At 37.9% G+C, this 17,661-nt stretch overlaps 1 protein-coding gene across 1 annotated transcript in view; it reads right to left on the minus strand.

The window, feature by feature from the left end:
• Window positions 1–226: 226 nt before the first annotated feature.
• The window catches only part of LOC120542512 (caM kinase-like vesicle-associated protein), an 807,007-nt gene continuing 789,572 nt past the window's right edge, over window positions 227–17,661 (minus strand). Inside the window, exon 12 of the mRNA XM_039775025.1 lies at window positions 227–4,879. Coding sequence (XP_039630959.1) covers window positions 3,701–4,879 — 1,179 coding nt within the window. The 3' untranslated portion in view covers window positions 227–3,700. The remainder of the gene's footprint in view (window positions 4,880–17,661) is intronic.

Genomic DNA, 17,661 nt, shown 5'->3' on the forward strand with positions numbered 1-17,661 from the left:
CCAACAATCCATTATCCAACCAACTATATCCTAACTACAGGGTCATGGGGGTCTGTTGGAGTCAATCCCAGCCAACACAGGGAGCAAGGCAGGAAACAAACCCCGGGCAGGGCGCCAGCCCACCACAGGGCATGCATACACACACACACACACCAAGCACACATTAGGGACAATTTAGAATCACCAATGTACCTAACCTGCATGTCTTTGGACTGTGGGAGGAAACCAGAGTACCCAGAGGAAACCCACGCAGACATGGGGAGAACATGCAAACTCCACATAGGGAGGAGGTTTTAAATTTCTGATTTTAAACTCTTTTGTTTATGAGTTTAACTTTTATCTCGGCCATTTGATTCTGGTTGCTTAGTTTCATTTTACTTAATTTTATTTTTGACCCTCATTTTGACCATGACTATTGACATTCTATTTATCTGATTATTTTCATTACTCACAATAATTCTCGACTCTCAACATGTCTTACAGCATTAATTGAAGACTCATGAGATGGTGTACCACCTCTCAATCAAAACTTCTAATGTTCTCTGTATATCTCCACTGCCAGACAGAGGAAAGCACTAACACCTAAGAAGGTTAACCAGCTACTGATTTTAAGCAAAAGATTAAATTAAAGGAATGATTGAATTGCATGTACCCAGCATACATCCATTACCATTTGTAGATTTACATTGTTAATAATTTCTGTAAAGGTACTACTCAAATGGCGCTGGTATAATGTAGCACTTATACGAAAAAAAATAAATGTTTTGTTACACACAAAAGTACACACCATTTCTGTGTGAAAATGAATAAAGGAAGCTTCTTTTCCATTTGTAAAAAAAAGAGGACTGGTGACACTGGTGATTAGTTGCCGTCTCCTTAGCAGTTATTATTACTGGGTAGACATTTAATGGTTTCTAAGGATAACCAAAACAGAGAAAATTGGCTAATCACAAGGTGCTGTAAACTGAACAGGGAGACCAAATTAAAAGGAGAGATACAGTGACTATCATAGACCAAACCACAGTAAGGACATTTTGTAGACTAACGTCAATTCCAGGGCATTCAGGACCCACTTCATTTAATGAGCGACATCAAAATGGTTTACTTTTGAGGATGTTATGTAATCGTTCCCTGGATTTTTAACATTGAGATGTGATTATTTAAATATTCATCATTTGCTGTCTGTTTGGAACTTTTTTTTATCTATTTGTATTTTTTGTCTTTGAAAAAAATGATATAATTGATATTGTTGGGAATTTTGCACAGCTGGCTAAAGAAATGGCTTGTGCCAGATGTAGCTTCTTATCCTCATTATTTAGCTAGGGTGTGATGAAGCATTATATTTTTAGTCTATTTATTAGTAAAGGATAAAATTCAAATAATATTAAAACTGGATCCTAGTTTTTGCATAGAATCTTACACTATATTTTATTAGTAAACTATTTTATTAAAACATTACAATATTTGCACGACTATTACATGAGCACTGAAAAAAATGTACATCCATCCTGTTCACCTAGATTGCCCAAAATGACATTAAGTCAAGATCTGAAGGTCTCTAATGTCCTATACTTTACCATATTACTTAATAATAAATTTCATGTGTCCATGGTTCTTTCTGTAAAGAAATGCTTTCAAACATTTGGGTGAAATCTGTCCTTAACAAGCTTCCAGATATGTCCCCATGTTCCATGTCCCAAGTTGGGATCCACTGTACTAATTCCCTTCGTAGTATGTTGTATAATGACATTATAACAATGTTGCTTTTGTTTAGTTTTTCTTTCTTGTTAAAAATTGATTCCAAACCAAAATTTTTCAGTGTGCACTACAACAATTCAGACTTTATTTAAAATATGACACTGCTACTGAATAATTGTGTTTCCTTTCCTATTTATTGTGTTGTTATTTACAGAGTTTTCTTTCAATGTGTGTAAGTATGAGATGTCAGATCTATTACATTTGCATCAGAATCTGCTAATTCCTACGATAAAACTAAAACTGCTTTTTCATACAGTGATTTTAATGGTTCAGATTGCGATATGTAAACCACAGTAATAATCCAATAAAAGGCAGAAGAGCTGTGGCACTCACAATAATCAGCAAAGATGCCCGTCCTTTTCATAATTCAATAATCAGCAAAGATGCCCAAGCCTCCTTTTGTTGATCATTTGTTTGTAAAAAGTAAGAAGATCGATACTTTCTTCTTCCATACAAGAAAGGACTACATTAGTTGCTTAATTCTGTGTTTTACTGCAAAGCAACTAGGCTCACTTGTACTAGATTCAGCAATTTAATTACTGGGTCTTTGTTGTTACAGGGTGGTCAAAAAATACCAAGCCTGACATATTAATAGAAACAGCAGTAAATCCAAAGGAATTTTAACATAATTCTTGTGAACACTCAGACATTTGTTATAACATTTATAAAGCTTGTCTGTATCACTCAAATGAAATGTTTATTTATGAATTATTTAAACACTATTATGATGTGACCTTGTCATTATTGGTATATCATATCCTACAGTGGTAGCACTTTCTACTAGGGAAATAAGTGGTAGTCACATGGGGTCAGGTCTGGAGGAGTTTGTGGGGGTGGCATATGTTTGAATCCATTATCACAAAGTCATATCCTTGACACTTCCACTTCCTTTGACTATCTGCTGCAGTGAACACATTCAAAGGGAAGGGTTTCCTATTGTTCAGTGAAAAAAATCACGAGGAAATTGATTTACTGAAGAGAGTCATCATAAAAAATCTTAATATGAGCTGTAGTCAAAAACATGTGATCATATGAACCCAGCATCTAAACCACAAATGAAACTAAGAAGAGGGACAGTAAAATAAATACAGTGAAAAGTTCTGACCTGTACTAAAAAAATATTTTTTAAAGTAATGGTAAAGGTTTTATCCAAAAGCTTGGATTTGGTAAAACTAGAACGAGTAGTAGCCATCCTCAATATAAAAATGATCTGACATCATCAAATGGTAAATAATATGTTGACGGCCATAAAAAGGCAAAATGGTGTTTTGTGGGAAACTGTCAAAACATAATGTCAACTGTCCCAAACACCAAAGCAAATCAGTATATTATTGATTATATATGTTGGCTTTTTTGAAGTGAGTAATCAATATGTTCTACATTCTGAAAAGCATAAAAAATCATGTATGTGATACTACTAGTACTGGCTAGGACATTGATTTTTTGATATTAAAGAACTACTGTGTTTCAATTGTTTTGATTGGTGTTTTCACTCTACATCTTACTAATGTACCCAAGTTTCATCATTCACACTTTGTAAACTTAATTCAGGATTCAACATTCTGCCCACTCAACATGAGCTGACCTTATTTAATGTTTAGCTGTTAGTGATGCCAATAATTTCAGTCTGGGCAGATCTACCATGACAGTATCTGGGATGGCAAGGGGCCTTTACGCTCCCTTAATTGATGATCAAATATCATGAATAGTTTGTATTGAATGCTTTAGAGAAAGGCTATGAAAGTATGTCTAACTGAGGAGTAATTCTATACTTAAAAATAAGCAGATTCCTATAACAGTTTCAAGCACAAGAAATTAGCAACTTTTGGATGTTTATTTTTCCTTGTTTTACTGAAAGGTTTTAGACAGAAGGCATAATTACAGTATTATTTTTAGGAAATAAGGAAAAAGGAAAGGAAAAAAGGATTCATTGTCTTTGAGCTTAGATTTTATCGAGGGACATGCTCTCCTTCTTCACCTTTTCTGTGTCAGTATCATCCTCACCCTCAATGCAGGTCTCTTCTGACTGCACATCTTTTGGGAGAATTGTTAGTACTGGGAGGCTTGGTCTGGAGAACCTGACGGCTCCCTTTTGATTGTAACTGCCCTCATTTTGTTCCAGAACAGATCTGCTCTGATCTAGTGCTGCCACTATATGTGTTTCCTTGTATTCCAGGGCAGTAGGGTCTCCCTTTTCCCCAATCTGCTCTAGCAGACATGGAATTTCTCCTTCTATTTTCTCCAATACTGCTGCCATCTGTTTCTCAATTTGTTCAATGACTCTGTCCATTCTCCACTCCCCTTGATCAGCAAAACTCCCTATTTTGTCTCTTTCATCATAAGCTGGAAAATCTTGTCTCTTTCTTTGCTCTTGAAAACTAGGTCTTTGTTGGTCAGATTTTCTCTCAGGATCTTGATCCAGAACAGCAGCCATCTTGCGCTTGCTCTGCTCAGAGACCCCAGGCAATTTCTGACTGCTGAGGCTGGATAGAGAAGACAGTTGGGACTTGACTTCTGTCACACTGTCTAGGAGAATCACCTTTTTGTGCTCATGTTGATCTGGAAAAGTTGGTGTTATATTCTCAGTGATTTTCTTTGAAGGAACAGCTTTCATATCCTGATATATGGTTGTTTTCTTTTCATTAGATTCTTTGATAATAGCTTTATTTTTTCCATTCTGATCTGCTGACACTAAAGTCTTTTCATTAGCTTGATCCAAAACAGCAGTGCTTTTTCGAGGTCTAGTTTGCTGTGAGCTTGAGGCATCTACTCTTTTTTCAGCAGGGCTGCTTTTCTTTAGCTCTTGCATAACATCCTTTTGTGATGGAGAAAGATGTGTAAGAGGGGGGAGAGGTGGACATCTTGAGTGTTCTGGGGGATGTTCCAAGTTGGCAACTGTTAGAAAGCCAGGTGAAGGATCAGGGATTAATATACTTGGCTTGGGCTTCTCATCTGTGATGACTGTATCATTATTCTGCTGCTTTGGGTTGTTCTCAATGGTCACTTCATGTGACACGCTCATGGAACTGCAGGGAGTTACTGGCAAGCGGCTGCTGATTCCTTCTCCACTAGCATCAGGAGCTCGAAGTCGCTGCATGAAGGTGGTCACACGTATAGCTTTCTGAAATGACATGAAGATAAGATCATCATTACTAGCATATGACCAGAATCTGCTCTGGAAAAAAAATCACAAAGTAAAACATAAGTTACGTATAGAACAAAATGTGAAGAAACATTTTTCATTTTGTAACACCATTGCAATGTGAATGCCAGTGAAATGCTGGGTACCCAAAAATTCAATAGGATAGGTCATGCACACCAAAACAGTTTAGACAATGGTAACAATTCACAAAGACTGTAGGTGGAAGGCAAAATGCTCCACACTGCTGGCTGATCTATGGAGTCTATTGAACCCCCCACTGAGGATGAGCACATAGCACACATAGCAAAGAGTTGGAGTGAAAATGAACAGTGCTTTTATTAAAAATCCAAAACCAAAGCATTCAAAACAGTGCAGTGAATCTTCCAAAAATAAATAAATAATTAAAAACAGTGTTCAGTGGAAGTTAAAATCAAATAATCCATTAAAACTGCTCAGGCAGAAAATGCTCCTTTAAAAACTGCTGAGCCCTGGTGCAAGTCCTTTATCCTGGTGTCTCCTCCCCTTATCCTGACTGGACATTGCAGGAGAAGAAAACACCAAGCCAACAGACATAGACAACTTTCTTAAACAGTAGGTCTGGGTCCCTGCTGTTCCATGGCTCAACAGCAGGGCTCCCCATCCGGACCCATTCTCGGGTCCTTATTGTCCATGGCTCACAGTAATGCTTCCGCTACCTTCCTGGACTCCGTGGAGAGTTGCTAGCAGCCCTGATCACTGCAGTTCCCTGAGATGCTCAGCCGGAGCGATCCACTTCAGCAGCCCCGAGCGTCCACCACACATTCTCCCCAAGGGGCTCTCATTCCCGGCTGTCTGCCTTCTCTCTCACTCACTCTTCGTCTGGCTCTCTCTCCTGCCTACCTCTGCTTCCTTTATTTTTATTTTATTTCTCTTTTGATTTCTTTTCTTCATTCAAGCTCCCAGACCACATGCAGGTGTGTCTTGCCTCAATTATCTCCTGCAGCTGTGTGAGCACACACACTCATGGAGATCAAACCAGCTATTAACTTATTTATTTAAAAATGGGCCACTATAATGTTAAGCCACAGACCTAAGACAGGATTTTTGTGGAGACTTTCCAATAGGTGGAAGCCCACAGGCCTGACATAAAAAATGTAAACTATTCTATTCTTTTACGATGACAGTGAGCAGAGCCAAGAGTAGCTGTCTTGGAGAAAATATAATTTTAAGGTTAAGGAGAATTCATAGTCCAAGTACATCAGTGGAGATTAGAGAACGTTAGCTAAAGAATGAGTGCTATTTGAAGTAAACCAAAGAGGGTACATGAACAACATCTTATGAAGGAAGAGTAATTACGTGCAGAGTCCATTTGGGAGTTCTGTCTAGGCTCATTGTTGTTGAGGGAAAGGCCAGGATTGTGTGTGTAAGGAAAAGAGAATGTGCAGTGAATTCTTAAAATGATGTGACTAGTGAATACATTTATTCAGAAATTACGTGCATTAGCACATGGTGAACTGTGTGGGAGAGGTTAGGAATTGCTAACCAGAGGTAAAATGACAAGGAAGTGAACCTCAGTAGACAGCACTATCCAAAATTAAAAGTTACGAACTACCAAAGCTGAAAACCTGAAATACTGTAAATACTGTACTATATTTTTTTATTAAGCATGAACATGCCTTCCTTTATTTGTCATAAAAATTAAATACATACTAACTGAAGTCCCTTGTTTTAAATAACCTGGCACCCTCTACTTTACATGCACTGGTGGCCTGGCAAAAGAAAAGTCTGTAGAAATTAAACAAATATTTTATGTAATCAGTGGCACAACAAAAATAATATGAAAAAATAAGATTAATTTAAAAAAATCAAGAATGGAAAAAAATTAAAACACACTAAAATAAATGTAGACAGCTGCAGATTCCAACATGAGAAAAGCAAATGTAGAATCATGTCTACCAGAAATACAGTTGATATAGCTTATTTTGCATTATTCCAAAATGCATCACATTTCTTCCTTTTTTATTTTCTTTGGCAGTTAGCTTTGCATTCATCTAATTTAACCCCCCTCCCATTAAAACAGTGTTGTACATCTTTTCCACAATGTAAATTGGAAAGTGGGTTGGAATTCCAACTCTTTCAACTGGGATTACCTGCCTACTGCATGAAAGTGTCATCAAGGGACGTGCCAACTTTTGCATTTCCAACCTAGGCCCTGTCTAATAATAAGGAGAGGGCAATTATCCCTGCTAGTAGCTGAGCCCACTGCCTGTAGCCTCCCAGGTAATTATTGTATGCTTTCACTCAGGCTACTTCTCTGTCATGCATGTTGGTGCTGGTGCTGACCTCCTAAGTAGTCTAATTTCTGAAGCAGTTTCTTTTATTTCCTTTTTCAGAAAAGTTATTATATTTTTAGACATCTTTCTAATTTTGAGGTTTCCTTTTGCTTTATGTTTCATCCTATGCCTACAGCATTATACCAGAACAAACTCTGATAGAGATCTCCTTGGTGAACTGCTGGCCCTTTGGACACGTTTTGTGCTATTTTTTTTACATAAATTAGATTAAGTAAAATTACTTGCTTAGCAGACAGTTTCTGAATCAAATAGCACTGAATCAGAACATGTCACTCTTGTTTTTACTAGTATTTACAAATTTATATTAACGATGCAACAGGAAATTTAAGCTTGACTTCATAAATTAAACCAGCCAATGTCCAATTTTAGTAATTATTTAGTAAGGTGATTAATAGACAATGATAATAACTAGTATTATGAAATAGTGTAGTATTGTGATTCAGCAGCAAACAAAATGGCAAAGGTGTAAGGCCTCAAAAATTAAGTTACAAAGAAGGCCAGAATCCTACCCGCCGGTCCTGATAAAGAGAACTCCAAGGCAGCCTGAGTTCCAAATTTACAGGCTGGTTTTCAACCTATGTAGGTATGAGCTTTGAATTTAAAAGTTCAAAAATATTAGCAAGATCAGAAAAATAATCAAAGTGCTCTGCAAGTGAGGGGATAACTATCAACCTTTGGGTCATGCAAAAACAGACTACCAAAGGAATCTTTATAAAAGAGGGTTTTATTAAGAAAGAATGAAGAGAAAATAACAAAACATGAAAAGGCAAAACGATTTGCCTAAAAGGCAATCCACAGTGGCTAAGTCCCAATACAATAATACAGTGATCAAAATCCAAAGATAAACCAATAGTTCAAGAAAACCAAGAAAATCAACAGCAGAGCAATACTATAACTCAAAATAATTCAATATTACACAAAAGAGTGTTTGAATTCACTGCAAGGACCTCGCTTTCCCAGCCTGCATTTATAGGCAAGGGGTAGTTCCTGAGCAGGGTTGCTACTGCCAAGGAACATACAAAAATTATTACACACATAGAAACTAAATAATAAATAACTAAAATAAAATCAACAGGAAAATATAGTTTGTCAAACAATAAATAAAAATAATTTAAATTCTTTATTGTCATGTGTAAAAGTACCAAAATAACAATATTAACTGAAAATATTGTAATTAGTGAATACAAAAATGAACAAAAATTACATTAAAAAGAAATTTACATTTAACTCATGCCCCGGCTTAAACATAACAATCCTGAAATCACTTCAGTGGCTTCCGTTTAAGTTTAGAGTTGATGTTAAAATACCCCTTTTGAAATATTGGGTAAAGTCATAATAACTCAAGAAAATCCTAAGGAACTTATTAATGCTTTCATTCTACATCATAGAGTGCATTCAAAAAGTATGCAGATCTCTTCAATTTGTACACATTTTGCTATTTTGCAACTTTGAACTTAAATCATTTAATTTTATTTTTTCCTCATCAAATGACATTAAATACCCCAGAATGATAAAGCGGAAAACAAAATTTTAGGAATATATTAAAGTAGAAAACTAAATATCACATTAACACAAGTATTTGGATCATGTGAATCAGATTTGAAATATGGCTCAAGTGCATCTCATTCTATTGATCATCATTAAGATATTTCTGCACCTTGTTTGGAGTCTACACACCTGTCTATAGAATGTCCCACAGTTGACAATGTGTATCAGAGGGAAAAAACAAGCCATGAGGTTGAAGAGAATGCCTGCAGAGCTTAAGATACAGTAGATAGATAGATAGATAGATAGATAGATAGATAGATAGATAGATAGATAGATAGATAGATAGATACACACTATGATCCAAACACATACCAGAATGACTAAAAAGTAAGATTACTGAAAAGTAAGAAAACTTCTGACTTGGCAGTTACAGTCTGAGTGAGGCATTATGCAGGCCTATTAGTTTTGGTATAATGGAGCCCTAGTAGCGTTTCCTGACAGACTTATCCTGAATAATTTACTGGCTGAAAGTACTCAGTGTTAGTGTTTTAGAGAGAGGATGTGGAACATTGTTCATAATGGCAATCAGTTTTTTAAAAAAAATTCTCTTTAGCTACTACTTCCAGGGGTCCAGTGTATGACACATGACTTAGCCTGCCCTTTTAATTAGCTTGTTGATTCAGTGGGTCTCTTTTGGTGTGTTTTTGGGGACTGTATAGGCCCTGTGGGACACGGGGAAGATACAGTACTTCCGGAAAGTATTCACAGCGCATCACTTTTTCCACATTTTGTTATGTTACAGCCATATTCCAAAATGGATTAAATTCATTTTTTTCCTCAGAATTCTACACACAATGCCCCATAATGACAACGTGAAAAACGTTTACTTCAGGTTTTTGCAAATTTATTAAAAATAAAAAAACTGAGAAATCACATGTACATAAGTATTCACAGCCTTTGCTCAATACTTTGTCGATGCACCTTTGGCAGCAATTACAGCCTCAAGTCTTTTTAAATATGATGCCACAAGCTTGGCACACCTATCCTTGGCCAGTTTCTCCCATTCCTCTTTGCAGCACCTCTCGAGCTCCATCAAGTTGGATGGGAAGCGTCGGTGCACAGTCATTTTAAGATCTCTCCAGAGATGTTCAATCGGATTCAAGTCTGGGCTCTGGATGGGCCACTCAAGGACATTCACAGAGTTGTGCTGAAACCACTCCTTTGATATCTTGGCTGTGTGCTTTGGGTCGTTGTCCTGCTGAAAGATGAACCATCGCCCCAGTCTGAGGTCAAGAGCGCTCTGGAGCAGGTTTTCATCCAGGATGTCTCTGTACATTGCTGCAGTCATCTTTCCCTTTATCCTGATGAGTCTCCCAGTTCCTGCCCCTGAAAAACATCCCCACAGCATGATGCTACCACCACCATGCTTCACTCTAGGGATGGTATTGGCCTGGTGATGAGCAGTGCCTGGTTTCCTCCAAACGTGATGCCTGGCATTCACACCAAGGAGTTCAATCTTTGTCTCATCAGACCAGATCATTTTGTTTCTCATGGTCTGAGAGTCCTTCAGGTGCATTTTGGTAAACTCCAGGCGGGCTGCCATGTGTCTTTTACTAAGGAGTGGTTTCTGTTTAGCCACTCTACCATATAGACCTGATTGGTGGATTGCTGCAGAGATGGTTGTCCTTCTGGAAGGTTCTCCTCTCCCCACAGAGGACCTCTGGAGCTCTGACAGAGTGACCATCGGGTTCTTGGTCACTTCCCTGACTAAGGCCCTTCTCCCCCGATCGCTCAGTTTAGATGGCCGGCCAGCTCTAGGAAGAGTCCTGTGGTTTTGAACTTCTTCCACTTACGGATGACGGAGCCCACTGTGCTCATTGGGACCTTCAAAGCAGCAGAAATGTTTCTGTAACTTTCCCCAGATTTGTGCCTCGAGACAATCCTGTCTCTGAGGTCTACAGACAATTCCTTTCACTTCATGCTTGGTTTGTGCTCTGACGTGAACTGTCAACTGTGGGACCTTATATAGACAGGTGTGTGCCTTTCCAAATCATGTCCAATCAACTGAATTTACCACAGGTGGACTCCAATTAAGCTGCAGAAACATCTCAAGGATGATCAGGGGAAACAGGATGCACCTGAGCTCAATTTTGAGCTTCATGGCAAAGGCTGTGAATACTTATGTACATGTGCTTTCTCAATTTTTTTATTTTTAATAAATTTGCAAAAATCTCAAGTAAACTTTTTTCACGTTGTCATTGTGGGGTGTTGTGTGTAGAATACTGAGGAAAAAAATTAATTTAATCCATTTTGGAATAAGGCTGTAACATAACAAAATGTGGAAAAAGTGATGCGCTGTGAATACTTTCCGGATGCACTGTATGCCCCACGGCTGAAGACAAAAAAAAAATCCTTTATTTTCATTTTCACGTGCCTCCGGTGTCAGTCTGTGTCTGGATGGCACCAAGCAAGCAATTCTGCCACAATGGGGATTATGTTTCATACTGTTGTTTGCACTTCAGGATACCCATTCCCATCACTTACATTAAAGACTTTTTCGGAACTGTACATATGGTCTGGGGTGGGAGGGGCTTGCTCATGGTATTCACTGTGTATTTTCAACAATTCATACCTTTCTTTGCTGTGTTTCCAAATAGTTAAATATATATTTGTTGTTTAATATGTTTAATCTACTTTGACATTTTTCTGTTGTGTTTTATTAATATTCAGGCGTTGGGGTGAAAAATACTGTAGGGCTTACTGTAGGTATTGGCCTAATCCCATCCATCACTCATTTTGCAAGTGTAGTGGCTTTATCGCTACGCAATTCTGTTGACAAGATCTTACCCCCCAACACACTTCTGTAGACACCAATGAGCAACTTAACTTCCAGATTTAATTAATTAGCTCTTTGATACCTTTTGGACTACCACCTCAGAGGATTACAAAAAATAAGAAATTATTGTTATGGTTCTCCAAAACCTTAATGGCAATAAAGGAATAGTCAACAGCACCAGATGTGTGATGACAAGTCTCCCTCAAAACACGACTGATGATCATGACTAGGATCTTTCATTGAAGAAAAGGTTTTTTAGCTTGCATAGATCTCTGCATTGAAAACCACACTATGCACTTTTCAAATTCAATGCAGACATTTTCCTTTTCTCCCATCATTTGTGATGACCATTAATTAAGATCGGGGAGAGACTTTCAATAAAGTTTGCTGTTTCCTGGATTTGCCTGTTATTTCTCATGTACAAGTCTATGTTGCATTTTCAAGAATCACTAGATATAAAGACATTAAAGTCATAATATGACAAACTCCTCTTCAAGGAAAAGAATATAACCATTTTTACAGTACTACAAAGAAGTCTTGTAAACCGTTACCAATTCTGTATTTGGTCTAATTTATTCTAATTTGGTTTTCAGTCTTTTGCTTTAATCTTTCATCACATTTTAGCATTTATTTATGTATATGCTTTCCATGGTCTTTTTTCAGTATTCAGTAGAACATTTATATAATTTGGGACTTCCATATTAAACCACATTTAACTGCATTTTCCATTTTCTTTTATTTGTAGATCAGTGGTCTGCATGTTCCACTAGTCTTTAATATTTTGCTGAGTGAATCTGTAGTCCCCACCTACTTCAAAATTAGCACAATTACAATTAGGTCCATAAATATTTGGACAGAGACAACTTTTTTTCTAATTTTGGTTCTGTACATTACCACAATGAATTTTAAATGAAATGCAATCTTTTTGTTCAACCCACTGAATTAAAGCTGAAAGTCTGCACTTCAACTGCATCTGAGTTGTTTCATTTAAAATTCATTGTGGTAATGCACAGAACCAAAATTACAAACCGGATTCCAAAAAAGTTGGGACACTAAAAAAATTGTAGAAAAAAGTTGTCTCTGTCCAAATATTTACGGATCTAACTGTATACCTGTGCCTAAGAAGACAAAAATTAATTGTCTTAATGATGACAGACCAATGGTAATCATTTCAATTGTGATAAGGTGCTTTGAGAGACTGGTGCTGGACCAGATTAAAAATTCCAGACAGTCATAATAATTTTCCAGTCTGCATACTGTATCATAACAAACGGTCTATAGGGGATTCCATTTTCCTGACCATTCTGGCCCATCTGAATAATAAAAACAGTTGTGCCCATATCATGTTAATAGAACACAGGCCAGTATTTAACACTTGTACCAGCAAAGCTGGCCACCAGACCCCTCAACTGTATATGTGGAAAGACACATCCTCCACTCTGACCCTCAACACAAGCATATCATAGGATAGTGTGCTGAGCTCCCTTCTGTAATCCTTCTTCACCTATGGCCAGACACTCCAACTCTATATCATTAAATTTGCTAGTAACAGCATCATCATAGGCCTGATTACCAATAGTAGTGGGACAGCTTACAGAGAAGAGGTTAACTTGCTGACTCAAGGATGCTAGGACAACAATGTCACCTTTAAGTTTGATAAACCTAAGAAGCAGGTCACAGACTTCAGGAAACAGAAGGAAGCCTACACTCCCATTGACATTGGAAGGGGCGCTGTTGAAAGGGTGAGCTGCTTTAAATTTTTTGGAGTGTGAGTCCATGTGATACTCTCTGGGGAATGGCAGCACATTAGCTGCTCTCTGGTCACTCACCCCTTACTCTTCGGCTTATACCACTGAATATTTATATCTTCAGCAAGAAACAAAACTAAATGATTCCAGTTCCGGCATAAATGACATCATTTCCTTCCCCAGCCTTTAAAACCGCCATCTCACCTCCAAGTATTCAGTTCTGTTTTGGACTCAGTCTTGTGAACATCTCTGTTCAATAATTTCAAACTTTTGCAGCCGTGATATAATATACGGGTGGCTTACCTAAACCTTTATAATGTCTGGAGATTCATTCTTCTCACAATATGTACAATATATATATATACTGTATATATATATCCTTATATATAATTTGATATTTACTGTATGTATGGTGTTCGTGTCAATACCCCACATGTATGGTGTTCCCGTTAATACCTCGACTCAATACAGGTTAGAACCATGCAATGAGACTCTGCATCTGTAATTAGAACATAACGTGGCTAATGCGGATAAAGTATTGCATGATTGGCTAAGAATGTTCGAATACTTCAGTGATACCACTGGATGGCCGAGTATAGTAAGTCGGTGTTGGTTTGAGCAGATAACAGTAAGTTCAGTTGGTTTTTGGAATGTTGGTTTGGTGGGGCGTACTTTCCAGGACTAACATCGTCGACTGACTTAAACCCTTCGACAACTCCGGAACCGTAAGTAATTTATAACGTATCACCATTTGCTTGGTACGTTGAAATCTATCTTTGGGCAGTTTGGTTTTGGCATCCATCCTTCTGACATCTATTGGTAAACTGAGTAATGACAGCTGGGTATTAACAACGGTCATTGTTTAAATTTTAGCCAATCTCAGATCTAAAATGACCATGCCAACATAATTATTACTTTGTTTGCCGGAAAAAATCAAATGAGGTGCGCCGAAGAGCTGAGTTCACGTCTCGCAGACACATTTAAACAGGAAGCTCTTCATTATATCAGCTGAAAACGTCTATTTTTAGCACAAATCAGTGGCATGATAGCAAAATCATTTCAAGGACTTAAAAAAACAAATAATTATTTGCAGAGAAAGTATGGATTTCAAAAAAGTAGAATTTGTAGCCCAATTCAATCAGGCTCCCAGTCGCTAGTATATATATATACTAGCAAAATACCCGTGCTTCGCAGAGGAGAAGTAGTGTGTTAAAGAAGTTATGAAAAAGAAAAGGAAACATTTTAAAAATAACGTAACATCATTGTCAATGTAATTGTTTTGTGAAAGTTATGAGTGTTGCTGTCATCAAGGATTTGATTATCATTATTTCTTTCAATCAGGTTCATATTTGGAGGATGTGTTGTGTTCAAGTTACATTCCGTGTTCTAGTCTATCCCTGACCATCTCATCTTCTTTGTCAACCGTTGTAAAGATAACAGGTTTCATTCATCGAAGTGATCACAACCCAAATTGGTACTCGTGAATCTAAGATGTTTAACAGGCATTCCAGGTATTAAGTTGTGGATTTGCCTGTGAATATTTAGCGGCAGCGTGTCTATGAACGTAATTTAAACTTAAGCTTTACGCCTTGCTTTCCTACTGATATGTGTACAAAGGCTTGTTCAGCATCAAAGGGTTGTTCCTTTCCTACTGCATCAATAAGCAGCTTGTCTTCCTCTTTATCTGAGACATCACACATTGCATGCACGGGTTTACCTTTCCCAGTCCTACAAAGTCAGTTCACGTGAGCCGCTCGGGGTACATGCATCGAAGGTTCTCAGCTGTGCTTGTGCTATCTCATGCAATCTTGCGATGTCCACGGCTTTATTTAATGTTATCTCAGACCCGGGCACTTAAAAGTTTCTCTCGCACTTTTGCTGAGTTTGTGCCAAACACTATTCTATCCCTGATCATCTCATCTTCGTTTGCATAAGCACAGTCCTTCATCAGCAATTTTAACTCCATTACAAAGTGATGAAAAGTCTCGTTTATACCCTGTGTCCTCTCATTAAACTTGTATCTCGCAAATATCGCATTCGTCTTAGGCATGACAAACGCCAGCGACAGCGTGTCTATGAACCTAATTTAAAGTTAAGCTTTACACCTTGCTTTTCTATTTGTTTGCATAAGCACAGTCCTTTACCAGCAATTTTAACTCCATTACAGCAATTTTAACTCTGTTACAAAGTGATCAAAAGTCTCGTTTATACCCTGCGTCTTCTCATTAATCTTGTAGCTCGTGAATATCGTATTCATCGTAGGCATGACAAATGCCAGCGGCAGCCTGTCTATGAACTTAATTTAAACTTAAGGTTTACACCATGCTTTGTTTCCGCAGTAGCTGCACTTATGAATATGCTTGTATGCGTCACTCGCTTCATATTCTTTTGCTGCCTTCACAATTGTGTAATGTGTTTTTTGAACAGGTTTCATTCATCGAAGTGATCATTACCCAAATCGGTACTCATGAATCTAAGATGTTTAACAGGCATTCCTGGTATTAAGTTGTGGATTTGCCTGCGAATATTTAGCGGTAGCATGTCTATGAACATAATTAAAACTTAAGCTTTACACCTTGCTTTCCTATTGATACAGTCGACCCTTGATATACAAGCAGCCTGACATGCGAACAACTTGATTTACGACCAAAATTTTTGTTTTGATTTATGACCAACATCTTGCGTTACGACCCGAATTCGGTCATGTGTATCCTCTTGTACGATTGTAAACAAACAGCTGAAAACGTTCGTAAGTGTCAGGCGGAGCCCAGATACATGTGTTTGCGGACGTAATTTCGGTCAGTGCAGTGATTTATCTATACTAATAAAAGGCAAAGCCCTCACTGACTGACTGACTGACTCACTGACTGACTGACTGACTCATCACTAATTCTCCAAGTTCCCGTGTGGGTAGAAGGCTGAAATTTGGCAGGCTCATTCCTTACAGCTTACTTACAAAAGTTGGGCAGGTTTCATTTCGAAATTCTACGCGTAATGGTCATAACTGGAAGGTATTTTTCTCCATTTACTGTAATGGAGTTGAGCTCGAAAGCCGCGGGGGGCGGAGTTTCGTGTGACATCATCACGCCTCCCACGTAATCACGTGAACTGACTGTCAACGCAGTGCGTAGAAAACCAGGAAGACCTCCAAAAAGCGCTGAAGAAAACATGCATTATATAATTGAGAAGGCAGCAAAACAATAAGAAGTGAGCGAGTGACATATACTACCATATTCATGAGTGCTGCTACTTCGGAAACAAAGCAAGGTGTAAACCTAAACTTTAAATTAAGTTCATACACAGGCTGCCGCTGGCATTTCTCATGCCCACAGGTAATGCGGGATACAAGTTTAATGAGAGGACGCAGGATATAAACGAGTTTTTATCACTTTGTAACTAAGTTAAAATTGCAGGTGAAGGGGTGTGCTTATGCAAATTCGAGAGCTGTGTTTGTGGGGATTGACAGTTAAGGCGGTGGGGAGTCACGTCATCATCTCCCCTCCCATTTACCTAATTTTGCTCTGAGCTGAGCTCCGCGGCTAACGCCGTCTTTCGAAGCAACTTCGTCACAGTGCCACCAAATACTCATAGAAAAATCCACAAGTTAATACACACACTTTCTGTAGAGTTTCTCCACACTGAATCCTCCAGGCACTACTTACAAAAGGTTACATTGACAATTGTGTTACGTTATTTTTAAAATCTTTCCTTTTCTTAGCACAAGCACAGCTGAGAAGCTTTGATGCATGTGCTCCATAACGCTTAAAAAATAATGCATTTAATCACACTTTGCATTACAAGCAAAGGGGAACTTTTGTCAATGCATGATTTCCTGGTACACCGATTACTTTGATCAGCGCATCCCTATTCATTTTACCCTCGCACCACCTTGGTTTGAGAAGAAGTATGAAAAAATATGAGGTTAACACTGAAAAACAGATCACCAATTCAAGCTTTATGAATAATCGATTAAGCCATCAATAATTGTTTTGGTAAAGCCATACTCAGTGTAATCCTCCTTCCATTTTATAATTTTTCCGCCACTAGCCATGATTAAATGAACGGTAAAAAAGTAAGAGCGAACCGAGGGTGACTTATTTAGGCAGGCATATATATGACAGCAACACTCATGACAATGTCAATCATATTACGTTATTATTAAAATGTTTCCTTTTCTTTTTCATTACTTCTTTAACACACTACTTCTCCACTGCGAGGCGCGGGTATTTTGCTATATATATATATATATATATATATATATATATGAATGACCTCCAAAGAGCGCTGAGACTTTTGATATCGTGAACATGTCTGCAAAAACTGGGGTCTCCTGCCCAGCAAAAGTCGAGCAGCCGG

This window comes from Polypterus senegalus, chromosome 13, assembly GCF_016835505.1.
Source record: "Polypterus senegalus isolate Bchr_013 chromosome 13, ASM1683550v1, whole genome shotgun sequence".
Classification (NCBI taxonomy): Eukaryota; Metazoa; Chordata; class Cladistia; order Polypteriformes; family Polypteridae; genus Polypterus; species Polypterus senegalus.